At 40.1% G+C, this 16,651-nt stretch overlaps 1 protein-coding gene across 2 annotated transcripts in view; it reads right to left on the reverse strand.

Annotated features, from left to right (window-relative positions):
* Positions 1–16,651, reverse strand: part of PEX7 (peroxisomal biogenesis factor 7) — a 244,241-nt gene that overhangs the window by 207,495 nt on the left and 20,095 nt on the right. For both annotated transcript variants that reach the window (XR_004538935.1, XM_033939454.1), the window contains exon 5: positions 11,871–11,979. Coding sequence is in view for 1 of the 2 variants with exons in the window: in XM_033939454.1 (XP_033795345.1) it covers positions 11,871–11,979 (109 nt within the window). In the remaining variant the exon portion in view is untranslated. The remainder of the gene's footprint in view (positions 1–11,870; positions 11,980–16,651) is intronic.

Here is a 16,651-nt window from a genome sequence, read left to right on the forward strand (position 1 = left end):
ATAATGCTGAAGTTTGGCCTGAAGCACACTACTATCACAGCTAAGTAGTCGACTAACTGCAACAGTAGGTGGGTAGTATATGAAATTATATGCCCCTGTTCATTAATATACATAGGGAGGACGAGCCGTCAAATTAAAATTCGACTGAATGAACACAAGTCTAGGATCAATAAAATTGTGAGACAAGCCCCGATGGTTTCCCACATGGTAAACTACAACCATTCAGTAGCTGAACTCAAATGGAGAGTGATTGATAGTATACAACAGAAGGGGAGGGTGGGTGGTAATGTGGAAAGAGAACTGAATCTGAAAGAGCAAAGATGGATTCATAGATTAAATACAGTGGTTCCATGGGTTAAACTTAGAAATTGAATGGTCATCAATGTTTTGAACCGGGTCGTTTGGTTTAGTATATTGAAGCATGTAGTTTTTTTGCAACATCGGGGAGATTCCACCCCTTAGAAGGGCAGGGGATGGTCTCTCCCGGGTTGAGCCTATCACGTCTAGGGGCGGTCCTGTAGTGGGAGGTGTATAAAACAGAGCCCTTGAGACGCGGCCGGCATCTCATAATACTAATGGATTTGAAGTGCACGGCTGTCAGGAAATTTTTCCATTTAGAGTTTGATTCAGATAGGCAAGTAATGGTTTGAGAGGGACACTAATACATATAATTTTATCTATTTTAGAGTAGATTCAATGCACCAAAAGTAGGATGAAAACTGGTTTAAGGTCAGTAATGAAGGACCTTACCTCTGAAATGAAGAAGCTGGAGTAATACAAAGTTAGTGACCCAAAAAAGCTACTCGTACATAAATGATGATGCACGTGAGAAGCTTCAAGAGAAGTGATTACATTTATGGCAGGTGTTTGGGAGCTCAATAATGGCAGTGGCAAGTATACATTTGGCATTTTTGTGTCTGTCTATTTCCCTGAGAAGGCCTGAGGTTGTGAATTATCAAATTACTAAGAATGAAATTTAGTTGAGCTCAGCCTTTATTGACTTTCATTTACTTTATAGGTTTTTAGTAATGTCATGGTCTATTGCTGAGCTCTAGAACATGCAGTGCCTTAGTATTTAACCAAGCTCTGCATCAGCCCATGTTATTATTGAAAAGCAAACATGGCCTGCACCTGGTAACTCTAACTTCAAGTTACAGTTTTAACTCCTTCCAGAGACAGTATCAGAAGAACATGCAAGCAAAGGCCTGTCATCTATTTGTATTGAGCCTACCCAACACCTGTAAAGCAAAAGTAAAGGGCTTCATTTATCATTATTGGTGCTAAATTAATTTTAACTCAATTATTTAATGTTCAGCTTATTTAGACAGCGCCATCATTCTTTCGTAGGGAGAAAGTGTTGAAAAACAAGACCACCATCAAACAGGACTACTCAAAGATGACGGAGATAAGAAGGGAGTGGTGAAGGAGGAGAAAGAAGTGGCGGAAAGACTAAACATGTTCTTTTCGTCAGTATTTACAAAAGAGGACACATCCAACATACCGGAATCTGAACAAATCTTCAAAAGAGACCAGGCAGAAAAATTAACATCCACAGAAGTAAGCCTTGAAGATGTACACATGCAGATAGAAAAATTAAAAACTGACAAATCACCGGACCCAGACAGAATCCACCCTAGGGTACTGAAAGAACTAAAGGAGGAAATAGCGGAACTACTACAGCAAGTCTGTAATCTATCCTTGAAAACAGGTGTGATCCCGGAGGATTGGAAGATAGCCAATGTTACGCCCATCTTTAAAAAGAGATCAAGAGGTGACCCGGGGAACTACAGACCGGTAAATCTGACCTCGGTTCCAGGGAAAATGACGGAAGCACTGATAAAAGATAGCATCAAGGAGCATCTAGAAAGGAATAAACTTATGACAACAAGCCAACATGGCTTCTGCAAGGGAAGATCGTGCCTGACAAACTTATTGCACTTCTTTGAAGGAATTAACAAACGGATGGACAAAGGGGACCCCATAGACATCGTATACTTAGACTTCCAAAAAGCCTTTGACAAGGTACCCCATGAACGCCTACTTCAGAAACTGAAGAACCATGGGGTGGAAGGAAAAGTACACAGATCAATCAGGAATTGGTTGGCAGGTAGGAAGCAGAGGGTAGGAGTGAAGGGTCACTACTCAGACTTGAGGAGGGTCACGAGTGGTCTTCTGCAGGGGTTGTTGCTTGGACTGCTGCTATTCAATGTATTTATAAATGATCTAGAAACAGGGACGAAGTGCAAAGTAATAAAATTTGCAGACGACACCAAACTATTTAATGGGGCTAGGACTAAAGAGGACTGCGAAGATTTACAAAGGGACCTGAATAAACTAGGGAGTGGGCGACGAGATGGCAGATGAAGTTCAATGTGGAGAAATGTAAAGTCTTGCATGTAGGAAACAGAAATCCGAGGTACAACTACACGATGGGAGGGCTGGTAATGGGAGAAAGTAGCCTAGAGAAGGACTTGGGGGTACTGGTAGACAAGACAATGAAACCGTCGGCACAGTGCGCAGCGGCCTCTAAGAAGGTGAACAGAATGCTAGGTATTATAAAGAAAGGTATTACAGCCAGAATGAAAGAAGTTATCCTGCCGCTGTATCGGGCGATAGTGCGCCCGCATCTGGAGTACTGCGTCCAATATTGGTCGCCATACCTTAAGAAGGATATGGCGATACTCGAGAGGGTTCAGAAAAGAGCAACGAGATTGATAAAAGGTATGGAAAACCTTTCATATGCTGAAAGATTGGAGAAACTGGGGCTCTTTTCCCTGGAAAAGTGGAGGCTTAGAGGGGACATGATAGAGACTTACAAGATCATGAAGGGCATAGAGAAAGTGGAGAAGGACAGATTCTTCAAACTGTCAAAGACTACAAGAATGAGAGAGGGCATTCAGATAAATTAAGAGGAGACGGATTCAGAACCAATGCTAGGAAGTTCTTCTTCACCCAAAGGGTGGTGGACACCTGGAATGCGCTTCCAGAAGGCGTGGTAGGACAGAGTACGGTATTGGGTTTCAAGAAAGGATTAAATGTTTTCCTGAAGGAAAAGGGGATTGAAGGGTATAGATAGAGGATTCATATGCAGGTCCTGGACCTGATGGGCCGCCGCGTGAATAGACTGCTGGTCTGACCCAGCAGAGGTCCGCGTGAGTGGACCTCTGGTCTGACCCAGCAGAGGCACAGCTTATGTTCTTAAGAAGAGAATTCTATAGCGCCAGAAGTTAGGCGCCAAATCGCACAGATTTTTGTGATATGTGGGATATAAATGTTTTATATAAATAAATGCCTAACTGTAGGCATGGGACTTAAGCTTCAAAGCTGGTGTAATTCCCATGTCCAAAGTAAGCGTGAATGGCCATTATTTTCTAACACTGTACATAACTTCTTGGACCACCCATGACCCATCTATGCCTCATTAGCATGTCCATTTTTGAGCTTATTAGAGGAGCGTAATCCCTAATTAGTGCAAACTAAGTTCCTAGAAAAAAGATTAACAAGATAGCTATATAATCCTTCCTTCTAATTCAACAGGAATGTAAATCTTGAACCAGTGGGATCGAGGGTGGGACAGAAGAGCCTGCTGGCAGCACTGAAGCTCCAAAAGTGGTATCCAATTTTGCCGCTACATCCACCTTGTAAAATTTTGTAAATGTATGCAAAGAGCACTGTGTAGCCGCTCTACAAATCTCTTGCATGGACACTGGCCAGGAGGAATCCATGCTCCTAGTGGAGTGGGCCTTCAGGGAAGTCAGAGGTATCTTGCTACTCCTGATATAAACTGATGAAATGACCTTTCAGATCTATCTGGAAATGGTTGCCTTTGAAGCCAGCTGCCTCCGGCGCCTAGTTCCTGCTAACACAAAAAGATGATCTGACAGCCAAAACTCATTAGTCACTTATAGGTAACACAGCAATACTTTGTGCACATCTAGCAGTTTCATGATCTTGCCCATCTTCAAGGATCTCAAAGGCATACATGCTGGCAACCAGACCTCCTGGACACTGCCTACAGCAAGAAAGACGGGACTATATAGAATACTATTCCCATCTCTGATAGTCTGAGAAATGGTTCCCTGCAGGATAGAGCCTGCAGCTCCGATACTCATTATGCAGACATGATAGCCACCAAAAATGCTGCTTTCACAGTACATAAAAACATAAGGATAGCCTTACTGGGTCAGACTAATGGTCCATTTAGCTCAGTAGCCCGTCCTCACGGTTGCCAGTCCAGGTCACTAATACCTGGCCAAAACCCAAAGAGTAGCAACATTCCATGCTACTGATCAAGGGCAAGCAGTGGCTTCCCCCATGTCTGTCTCAATAACAGACTATGGACTTTTCCTCCAAGAAATTGTCCAATCCTTTCTTAAAACTAGCTACGCACTCTGCTCTTACAAACCACCCCTGGCAATGTGTTCCAGAGCTTAACTATTCTCTTGAGTGAAAAAATATTTCTCCTATTGGTTTTTAAAGTATTTTCCTGTAACTTCATTGAGTGTCCCCTAGTCTTTGTAATTTTGGACAAAGTAAAAAAATCAATCCACTTGTACTCATTCTATATCACACAGGATTTTGTAGACTTCAATCATATCTCCCCTCAGCCATCTCTTCTCCAAGCTTAAGAGCCCTAACCTTTTCAGTCTTTCCTCATATGAGAGGAGTTCTATCCCCTTTATCACTTTGGTCGCTCTTCTTTGAACCTTTTCTAGTGCTGCTATATCTTTCTTGAGATAAGGCAATAAGAATTGAACACAATACTCTAGGTGAGGTTGCACCATGTAGCAATACAGAGGCATTATAACATTCTTAGTCTTGTTAACCATCCCTTTTTAAATAATTCCTATCATCTTGTTTGCTTAGATGGACTACCCTACAGTTCAGTATACTATCCCTATGGAACTGGAAACATTTATTATTTAAAACATATATATTGGCTGCTTTCAGAGGAACTGCAAGCAATATACCCTAGCAAGTATAATAGCATTAGTCTTTACTACCAGGCTATGAGGGCTGCCAACAGGTCAAATTTTCAAGATGTCCCTATTGAACATGCATGAGCAAGATGTGCATACCTACTATTTGGGCAAGGGACAAAGAAGAGTGACCAAATAGGAGTAAATATGTTTTCATTCAATGTATAGTTAAGCTCTGGAATTCCTTGCCAGAGCAAGTCATAAAAGCTGTTAATGTAGATGGGGTTTAAAAAGGCTTGGACAAATTCTTGAAGGAAAGGTCTATAAACCATTATTCATTTAGACCTGGGGGTAAGTAGCATGAAATCTTGCTACTTTTTGGACTCCGCTAGGTACTTGCGATCTGGATTAGCCACCGTTGGAAACAGGATACTAGGCTAGATGGACCTTTGGTTCGACCCAGGACAGCAATTTTTATGTTCTATGTAAATCTCTCATACATGATCTAGGGACTGAGAGTTGAGAGTGAAGACCAAATTGGAAGAGGGGGTGGGAGAAATAACATAAAACAAATAAATCAAAATAAAGTTAATGCTAAGTAGAAATAATTAAGCATTATTACTATATAAAAACCTTAGCAAATAACCAGGTTTCACATATCTTCCTAAGTCCCCTGACAGCCTTATCTCCTTGGTAACAGAGTTCAAGAAAGAAGGGCTAGACAAAAGAAAACATGTTTACTCTTATCTTTGCATTTTACTTTAAAAGGAGAACAGCATCCTTCCATGAAAGATTGTTGAGCTAAAATAAGTACATAATGATTCAGACCCTTTCCCAAATAGTCATATAAAGCTTGAAATATTAGGTATTTTAAATAAAATCCTGAAAGCTACCTGAAGCCAATACAACCTTTCTAATGCTGAGGTTATATTATCATGAAGCTTTTAACACCTCCCCCACCCCCACCCCCAAAAAAAAAGGATTCTTCAAACTGTATTTTGAACACTACTACTACTAACCATTTCTATAGCACTACTAGGCATGCCCAGCACACTGAGTTTTGCTGAGTTTTTTTCTTATGTAGCCCAGAAATGAAACATTACAGTAGTCCAATCACCTCTAACTAGGATGTGAATCATAGTTAGAACAGTGAATCATAGCAGCCAGGTTATCTGCATCTAAGTAGGAGTAGAAATAATAGATAATTCTACTTTTAGCAACTAGAAGTTTACTAGTGGGCTGATATTCAAAACAAGTTTTACATTCACTGGCAGCCGGTGAACAAATTACTTGATTGTTACAGTTGTCCAGTCTCGCTGCTTTGGGTAGGTAGAACCGATGTTTCAGCTATCATGCTATGGTTTTCTTCAGGGTGTGCTAGGGAGGTTTGCAGTTTGTCTTTATAAATAGTGGGTCTTCAAACATTATTGCAGGCAGGAAAGTCCATTGGTCATGAATTTACATTTTAGTAGGAAAGTCTGTTTGTCACAAATTTGAAAACAAATTTGAATTTTGGCGGTAAAGTCTGTTGGTCACAATTTTAAATTCTGGCGAGGCTAGAAACTTTGAAAGGGAGAAGGAGTTTGTCCTCAGCCCCAGTCCTTTTGCACTAATTTTTTTTAGATGAGTAGCTGCCATGCTTTGTTTATGGAGAGCCCATTATCTCCATTGAAGGTATTGCTATCTCTATTGCCTCTTTTTTTCTTCTTAGCCATCAAAAGACTTCTTTCTCCAAGACTTTATGCAATTATCAGATTTCACTGAAAAAACTAATGTACGGTACTTCATCCAAATCAAACAGGTTTTAGACTTAATCATTCTACAGAACTTTCATTAGTAGGTCTTACTACTTCTATTCTATACTACAGTACTCCCCTGAAATTCGCGGGGTTCCTATACGGTTTTTCGCCTGTCAAGAGGCAGAAGAGGGCAGCTGGGGCGCCGGCAGGTGCAGAAAATCACTCATGGTATGCTCTGACCGCCTCTTCCTGTTACTAAAGTCAGGCTACACCAATCTGGAGCTGCTCTGACACGCCAGATAGCATGTCAAAGCAGCTCCTGATTGGTGTAACCATGACTTTAGTACAAGGAAGTGGCGGTCGGAAAATACTGCGAATTACTGAGTCCATGTATTTGGATCACAGGAAATCTGTTATATTAATCTCTCTTGATTTAACAGCTGCCTTTGATACAATTGACCATGTCCTCTTACTTCATAAGCTGAAAACTACAGGGATTTCTGGAACGGTTCTGGACTAGTTTATTTCTTTTTTCTCAGATCGATCTTACCAAGATAAATGTACATAAAGTTCCTATACACAAAAATTTGGAGTACCTCAAGGTTCTATTCTATCCCTGATTTTTCCTTGCACCGTTATTAACATTAGCACAATCAATAGGTTTTGCAGTCTTCGCATATGCAGATAATATACAACTCCTATACCCCCTAAACTCGGAAGATACCCTTGAAATTCACGAAATTAATAAAAATTTGGGACAAATTACTCTGTTTAAATCTTTTATTAATTTTTCAAAGTTAACAAAAATGCAGTACAGTATCTACACAAACAGCATTATTCATATATGTATTTATAATCAATCAAAATCCCCATAGCGTGATAACCTCCCCCCCCCCACCCAACCAATACCTTGCAAGAGAATAAAACCATGACATAAATATCTCTCTCCCACCCTCCATCCCCCTGGGTGTGTGTGCAATATACCAACAGGATCAAAGGGAAAAAATAAACAAAAACAATTACAATGCATCCATAAATGATATCAAAGGGCCCCAGATTAACTTAAATCTCTTAGTATGACCCATTATATTTGCATTCATTTTTTCAAATCTATAAGTTAAGCATAAACTTACCCACCAAAAATTAAAGTTAAGGCGATCCCAGTTCTTCCAGTTACGCTTAATCATTTGTATGGCTACCCCGGTCATGATAAGGAAAAGCAGCCCTCTATATATGTCCAATGAGGGCTTCAGATGTAACATCGTCCCACATATGACTGCCTCATATGTCAAAGGAATCAATGCCTCAAATATAGCATTAATCTGTCCCCATATCGACTTCCAGAACTTAAGTATTAAAGGACAATAGAACTACAGATGATCCAGTGCCCCTATATCAAGATGACAATGCCAGCATCTATTAGACTTAGAACTATCTAACTTTTGTAAACGAACAGGGGTCCAAAAAGTTCTATGCAATAAGAAAAGCCATGTTTGTCTCATAGATGCTGACGCTGTACATCTCATCCTCCGAGTCCAAATTCGTGGCCATTGAGATGCAGAAATGTACTACTTTATCTCAATGCTCCAAATTTCTCTAAGACTATTTTTTGGTTTTTTATTCAAAAATTCAGAAATTAATTTATACCACCTGGCAGCCTGATGTCCCAGCAAATCTGTCTGGAAGCATAGGACCTGCAAACTATAATAGTTTTTAAAATTCTGCCACTCAGGGAACCCACTCCAAATGGCCTGCTTCAGCTGCAAACATCTATAATTTTGAGATTTTGAAATTCCAAATGATTGTTGCAGCCGTGAAAAATCCAGCAGTTTCCCATTAGATATAATATCATCTAATGTTCAAATGCCTGCCTGCATCCAATGCTTCCAGGAGATCCCAGACCCAACTATTTGAACCTATAGGGACAAATTACTCATTGGTAAAATGAAAACAAGATCTCCCTAAATATAACCAAAACAAAAGCTCACATGTTCCCATGCAAGGATAAAGAAGATTTAATGGCCCCTATTTGCTTTCGGTCTACTCCAATTCAAATGGTTTCTACTAGCAAATTACTAGGTGTAACTTTGGACAACAAATTAACTTTTCACCAACAAATAAGTACAATTGTCCAAAAATGTTTCTATAATTTGGGAATGATACGTTTGATTTCAGTTCTTTTAGAACCTTCATAACTCAATATTCTGATCCATCCTCTTGTCATTACACATCTTGATTACTGCAACTCTATCAGGGAGTTTGCGAAAAGGAGCTTCAAAGATTACAAATAATACAAAACACCGCTGTTAAACTCCTATCAAAGGCAAAAAAATTTGATCATGTGACCCCCCTTCTTATTGACGCTCACTGGTTACCTATCACCTACTGACTGACATATTCAAACATTACACCAAGATATTTTACTTCTTCAACAATGGAGATCTTCACATCATCATAAATGAGAAATTCAGGAAATTGAGAAACAGAAGAGCTTGATAGAAACAAGATCTGAGTCTTAGCCATATTTAATCATAATCTAGTGGCTGGTAAAATCAGTTACCGTATTTTCTGCTCCATAAGACGCATTTTTTCCACCTCCAATGGCTCTGAAGTCTGAACCAGACAACGGATCTGCCTCTTTTTCTCTCCCTTCCCTCCATCCCTCCCTCCTCACTTCCCCACGAACCTCCCCGGGTTAGCTCAGTTGTATGTTTGTGCGTTTATGCCTATAATTGCTGCAGCTCGTGGGGGAGAACAGCTCTAGGAAATCTTGTCCAGTAACTGTCCTCCCGGTGCTGAGCAATTTTCTCCAGGTTTTTTTTTTTTTTTTTTTTTTTAGGGGAGGGTGTTGTTCTTTATGGCAACCTGAAGGGAGGGGAGCTACTGGCAATGTGCATGTGTGAGGGCCCTGTCCTATCCACTCCAACCGTACTTTCTCTGCTCCTGTGGAAGGGGAGGGTGTAGGAATGTTGCTAAGTGAGGTTTGCTTTCAGGACTCTTGTAGTAGACATGTAATATTTTATTTATTTATTTATTTATTTATTTTACTAAACTATATATATTTATATTACAATCAAATTAACAAAGAAATAGATACACATCACTATATAACCAAATATACTGATTACACACATCATTATATACGGTACTAGCCCACATTTTGGGGAGCTTAAGATAGGATTTGTATATTTGACTAGAACCTCTCAAGTACAGAGCGGTGCCATCAGCTGCTGTAGCCATGCATCCTCATTGCAGCCCCACGGGGAAGCTGCGAGCGGGCATATTGAGGAGAAGCACTGCGTGCCCCCCTTCTTCCCGCTGCCCAGACAGGAGTGGAAAGGGATGCGAGCGAGAGGCGGCAGCTGCTTGTCAGAGGATCTACTGAGTCTCTCGCAGAACTGTCTCTTTGGCTTGGGATTTGGGCTCTGGACTTTTGCTCCAGGTAAATTTTTATTTATTATGGTAAACAGCTTTGGAGATTGTCCTCACAATCAGTACAGTACAGGCATCAGATTCTTGGAAAAGATAAATGCATATGAAAAGGAAACTGAGCAGAACATGGGAGTTGTATAATAGGGGAAAATTGTTTTGTTTAACTTGTGCTGGATCTATTTTTTCTCATTTGTTTTGTTCTACAAGAGTCTCTCTCGGCATGGGATTTTGGCCTGGTATATATTAGTACACAATTTGGTTCAGAATTTTATTTTCTTGTTTTCCTATCCTAAATCTAGGGTGCGTCTTATGGTCAGGTGCGTCTTATGGAGCGAAAAATACAGTAGCTTAGTGGGATTTTAAAAAGGTTTGGATAAATTCCTAAAAGGGAAGTCCATAGGCCATTATTGAGATGGCTTGGGGAAATCCGCTGCTTATTCTTAAGATAAGCAGCATAAAATCTGTTTTATAACTTGGGATCTAGCTAGGTACTTGGAACCTGGGTTGGCCATTGTTAGAAACAGGATACTGGGCTTGATGGACCTTTGGTCTGTCCCAGTACAGCAATTCTTATGTTAAGTCATGAATTAATTGTTTGTAAACAATTTCAAAAATGCAATTGCATGATCCACACTTCCTGTTACTGGAAAATAAAACTGGGTATCATTGGCATATAGTCAATGCTGAAGCCCTAAACAACTTAAGATCTTATACAATGGAGAAATTTAGATATTGAATAATAATGACAAAAGTGCTGATCCCCGCAAGACTCCCAACTACAAAGGTTTCCAGCCAGAGTGGAAACTTTCTATCAGTTAAAAAAGATTTGAACCATTGTAACGGAACTCTTGAAACATCAAGATTTTGCAATCGAGGAAACGGCAGGGAATGATTGACAGTACTGAATGCAGCCATCAGAAATTCTGTGCCTTGATCAAAACCTGCATGAATTCTCTCAAGCACAGACACCAGTAAAGTTTCAGTATTATATCTGGTCCTAAATCCAAATTGATACTGACCCAAAATTCCATGATCCTTTATCAACGATTGTAATTGCAATAGGACTAATTTTTCCATTTTGGGATTTTAATGAGGCCACCTTTAGACATCTTTGGAGAGTATTCTCAAGGTTGTTGACCATTTCCAAATGCATTCCCTTGTCTTCTGAGAAAGTTCAAAACATGTGCTCTTGCCCCCATCTACTTTCCCCTTTTTGTCCTGAGCATGGGTAGGGAAGCAGAAAAAACAACAACCAGAAAGGCAAGTAGGGCTGCCAAAGAGGTCTCCAATTGTGGAATTGAATCCCAAAGCTGCACCTTGTGACCCTGGGCAAGTCACTTAATCCTTCATTGCCCCAGGTACAAAATAAGTACCTGTATATATGTAAACTGCTCTGAATATATAACCACAAAAAAGAAGGTATATAAGTCCCATTCCCTTTGCCCTTTCACAAATCAATCAAACTTACCAACAAGGTTTCAGCCCCAAGACACTTGACTAACATGACTGGAAAATGTATTTTTTGATTGTGGTTTCTCGGCAGCAGAATGTGAACAATATTCAAGGGTGTGAAGGCATTTGCAAGGCATGGTGTATACGGGACATAAAATTTATTTTTTTACCAGTGCCATAAAAAATATTTTTAAGGGAGAAATGAAGCTCCAAATCTAATTACACCGTCATTAGATTCATTCCTTTTACAATTTTCTCTGACTATACACCACCATCTAGTGGATATAATACATTACTACCTTTTGGAGTAAAAGCGTATAATGCTTACCTGAGGCAGAGGCAAAACAGCCTGGGATGTGTGGTGACCATACTGTACTATAAATAACACCTTCATGACCTCTGAAAGTACACAGTGATTGCCCAACAGCTGGATCCCACTAAAAAAAAAAATAATAATCAATAATACTTTCTGGTCATTTACATTTTTATTTTACTTATAGCCCTGATGCTACCAGATTGCTATCTGAAATTCTGATGCCCCAATATTTGTCAGACACAAGTACTTGTCCACCACTTTAATGCTTCATGCAGATGACTGCAATCATGCACAGAACATTCTCTGGATTTACGTGGTGCAGTAAGGGCCAACCTTTAACATCAACTCTTTGGCGTCCCTTCCTAATTTTGGAACTGGATTCAAAGTTATTCAAATACTACTACTAATAATTATTTCTATAGCACTACCAGATATATGCAGCGCTGTACAGACAGACAAACAGAATTTCATAGATACAGTTAAGGGGAACGGTTAATCTGCTGTCTAGATTGGTGGGCAGTGGGGAGTTGAGTTATGGATTGAAAGCTATATCAAAAAGGTGGGTTTTCAGTCTGCTTTTAAACAAGGGAAGGGGCTTGGCAGACAAATTTGGGTAATTTATTCCAGGCATGGGGGACAGCTAGATGAAAAGAACAAAGTCTGAAATTGGCAGTGAATGAGAAGGGTACAGCTAAGAGCAGCTCATCTGAGGAACAGAGTTCTCTGGGAGGTGTATAAGGAGAGAGGAGAGATATTGAGGGGGCAGCACCTTTAACTTCAGACATGTACAACCTTACTCCCCATACACCTGCGCTCTCTACCAGCCCAAAGGTTGTAAGAAAACAAAATTTCCATCCATTCCACATCAAACCAAAATACTGGCACTATTTTATGTACTCTAATTCCACCATTACCTTATAAAACAAATTTCAAATAATTTGTAACACATAAACCAAGTATAAACAATATTTGGCAACTAAACAAAATCAATCAACTCCAGATGCGGTTATTTCAGTTTTATCCCCTCCTTTAGTAAATCTGACCATCGGTTGTTATCTCTCTATGGTCAGTTACTCCCCAATTCAAAATCCTAGCTACCCTTTCCCCCCTTCTCCCTTTGTACCACAAATAAACCTAATCACAAACTCAACAAAGAGCTTGGCGCCATATAAGAAGTGCATCCCATACTGGTGACCAAGTATGTTGAAATCTCCAGGATTTTTAATATCTAAGTTTTCAAATTTTAATAATTGATACATTTCATTTTTCCCATTATGTCAGAGTGGACCTCAAGTTTTTCAGAATAAATTTTTAGCTTTGAAAAGGCATTCTCTTACAACCTCCTTACTCCTTTCCGCAGTGCCAGGAGCATAGCCAGCCCTCTAATATTTCTTGGGGAAGAGAGGGCACACACTGCCACAGCACACTGAAAACATCTTTGTTGGAGGTGATACCGAGGTCTCCATACCGAGGTCTCCACCTGACAAAGAAACTTGGTATCAAGCCACTCCCCTCCTCCTCTTGCTACTGCAGAAAACAGGAAGTCGACTGGTGCAGTACTGTACTGTACTGATTACTCAAATACCCCACAAACAGCATCAGTGTCTGAAGGCACACCACTGACTTCCTGTTTCCTGCAGTAATTTCTTTGGCTGTCAGGGCTTCGGCATCCCCACCAGCCATTTAATAGGTGCTGCAGGTTTGGAGGTGGCCTGAGCCCAAATTGTATGGGTGGCCCAGGCTCCCAATGCCCCCTGTGGCTTTGCCACTAGTGCCAGCTATCTAGCAATATTAAAAAGCAAAAAGTCTATTTTAACCAGCAACTGACAACCTGTAATCTTTGATATTTGACCAATTTCTCCCAGAAGTGCTTTATTTTCTCACTGTCCCAAGACATATGACTTAGTTTAACTTCCTCTATGACACACCTTTTTTTTTCCAATTCTTTATTCATTTTTTAAAAAATTTACAATAACAGTAACAGTATTTATAGCATTTAAAATTCAAATACAACACTTAATATTCTGTTAAACATTATATCAGACTTTATCCCCCTTCCCCCCTAATCAATTACACTCTTAAAATTCCAGAAAACCTATCATAAACCCCATTCTTATATACCTTATTTAATGTTCAAATCAATAAAAATCCTTTCCCTCCTCTCCCCCCATCCTGGATATGTATTTTTTTAAGGGAAAATGAGAAAAAAGAAATATTCAATCATTACAATATTTTGTTAATGGCTACCAAATCTCCTGAAATTTTCTAAATTCCCCTGCTGTGTGGCTATTATCTTCTCCATTTTATAAATATGACATAAAGTGTTCCACCAAAAACTGTAATTAAGTCTCTTCCAGTTTTTCCAATTATTCGTAATCTGTTGTATGGCAATCCCTGTCATAATAAGTAGAAGCCTGTTGTTCTTAGATGATATTTGGCTCTTAGCCCTCATTGACGTGGCAAACAAAATCCAGTAGCATTATCCTATGATACTGTGCTGTATGACACACCTTTCTATTGCACAACCAGTAAATAACATGACATTGGAAAAACTGGCAATTTAGTCTTAATTCTTGTTTTCTGTCTGTCTGTTTGTCTCGCACATCAAGCAACATTATGGGGTAAAGACCTTGAACAATTGCTTGTGCCTACTACCTATGAAGAATTCAGGAAACGCCTGAAAACGCATCTTTCCTGAAATACTTAGGAAACCAACCTATTCAATCTTAGTTCTTAACAACCGAGCACAAGAACCACCTGTTGCTAAATCTGTACTTTGTTTATTCACTCAATCTGTAACATTTTTAATCATTGTAAACCGTATAGAACTTCACAGTCCTGTGGTATATAAACTGTTATTATTATTATTATTAACCAATTATCAATCTTGAGTATCTTTCAATTTTTCTTCTAATAACAATGTTCTCATCCTCTCCCAGTTTTCAAATCACCTTCCACTGCTTATTGCTAGGATAAGCAGAATAAAATCTGTTTTACTATTTGGGATCTAGCTAGGTACTTGGGAACTGGGTTAGCCACTGCTGGAAACAGGATACTGGGCTTAATGGACCTTTGGTCTGTCCCAGTAGGGCAATTCCTGTTTTGAATCCTTTGTCAGCTCCTCCCTCACCCTTCTGTCCTTCAACCCCTTTTAGCCTCCAACCATCCTAAAAGCATACCACCTCTCTCTAGCAGTGCCCATTCCTTACCATGGCATCTCTGACTGGTTATTTCCCATGGAAAGAATGGACCGCTAATGCTCTTCCATACATTTTTCTCAGCCTCATCACTAATAATAAAACCCTAAGCGTACATGCGCACTCCTACCTGTGTGATCCGTAGCTCCGTGGCCGAGAAATGTTAAAGTGTGTGGCGCGTGCACATTCAGCGCGTTCGGTGTGTGTACGTTCGGAGCGTGCATGCATGGTGGTTTCCTGTATCCTGCAACGATTACTGTGCACCGGTTGCCCTTTCCACTGTATACAACACAACGTGATAAAAAAAGAAAAAGGTAGGTGGGAGAAGGGGCATGATAAACAGACAGGCAGGCAGTGGGCAGGAACATTGGCAGACAGAAATAGAGACACACACACTAAAAGACAGGTAGGTGGGAGTGAAAGACACACACAGAAGGACAAGGGGCCAGGGAGAGAGATAGAAAGAAAAAAAAATACAGACAGCGGACAAGGAGAGAGAGAGAGACAGCAAAAAAAAAAAGACAGACAGACATATAGCAGCCAAGGAGACAGACAGACATACAGCAACCAAGGAGACAGCAAAAAAAGACAGACAGACATATAGCAGCCAAGGAGACAGACAGACATACAACGGCCAAGGAGACAGACAGCAAAAAAAAAGACAGACAGACATACAGCGGCCAAGGAGACAGATAGCAAAAAAAAGACAGACAGACATATAGTGGCCAAGAAGAGAGACCGAAATAAAGAAAGACAGACAGACAGCAGCCAAGGAGACAGATAGCAAAAAAAGGCAGAGAGACATACAGTGGCCAAGGAGAGAGAGAGACAGAGAAAAAAAAAGATAGACAGACAGCAGCCAAGGTGTCTGTGTCTGTGCGTGTGTCTGTGTCTATGTAGTGGGAATAGTGCTCTGCAGATTACCCTGATATAGAGCTAGTACCACACAGAGCACTTTTTTATTTGTCTGGTAGTCAGTACATGCTGGGGGGGGGGGGGGGTTCCACCACAATTTTTCTGATAGGACTTATGGGATTAAGAGCATCTCTATAGATCACTACTACATCACCCATTATGGAACAACAAGCACCAGCTAATCACAGTCTGGAAAACACATATCCCAAGGCCGAGAACTCTAGTTCTCATTTACAACCCAAGCACAGCCGCTACACAACCACTATTGTTAAACCATTAATAAAGGCTAAAGCCTCCCACACCTGGCTGCTTCTGATACCCAACCCAAGCCATTACCATCTGTAAGGTTGCTGCATATTTTAAAACTGTACAGTATGTATGTGATAAAGAACCCTGAGAGATTAGGGGGGGGGGGGAGGGGAATTTAATTTTGCTGATCTGTTGCAAAAATACTTGAAGAAAAGTTGCCTATATGTCTCCAATAAAATTATTTTCAGATAAGGGAGCCGCTTGAAAAATGTAGATATATAAAAGAAGATTTAAGGCCTTACTTTCAGCAACTGTACCACAACTAGCATGCCTGAGCTGCTGAGACTAGAATAAAACGTTAAATCTCTTTGTAGATAAGGGAGATTGCTTTTAGTCACATATCTTTTCTCAGTCCTGATTATCATTGTTTAG

Source organism: Geotrypetes seraphini, chromosome 3, assembly GCF_902459505.1.
Source record: "Geotrypetes seraphini chromosome 3, aGeoSer1.1, whole genome shotgun sequence".
In the NCBI taxonomy this organism is placed as follows: Eukaryota; Metazoa; Chordata; class Amphibia; order Gymnophiona; family Dermophiidae; genus Geotrypetes; species Geotrypetes seraphini.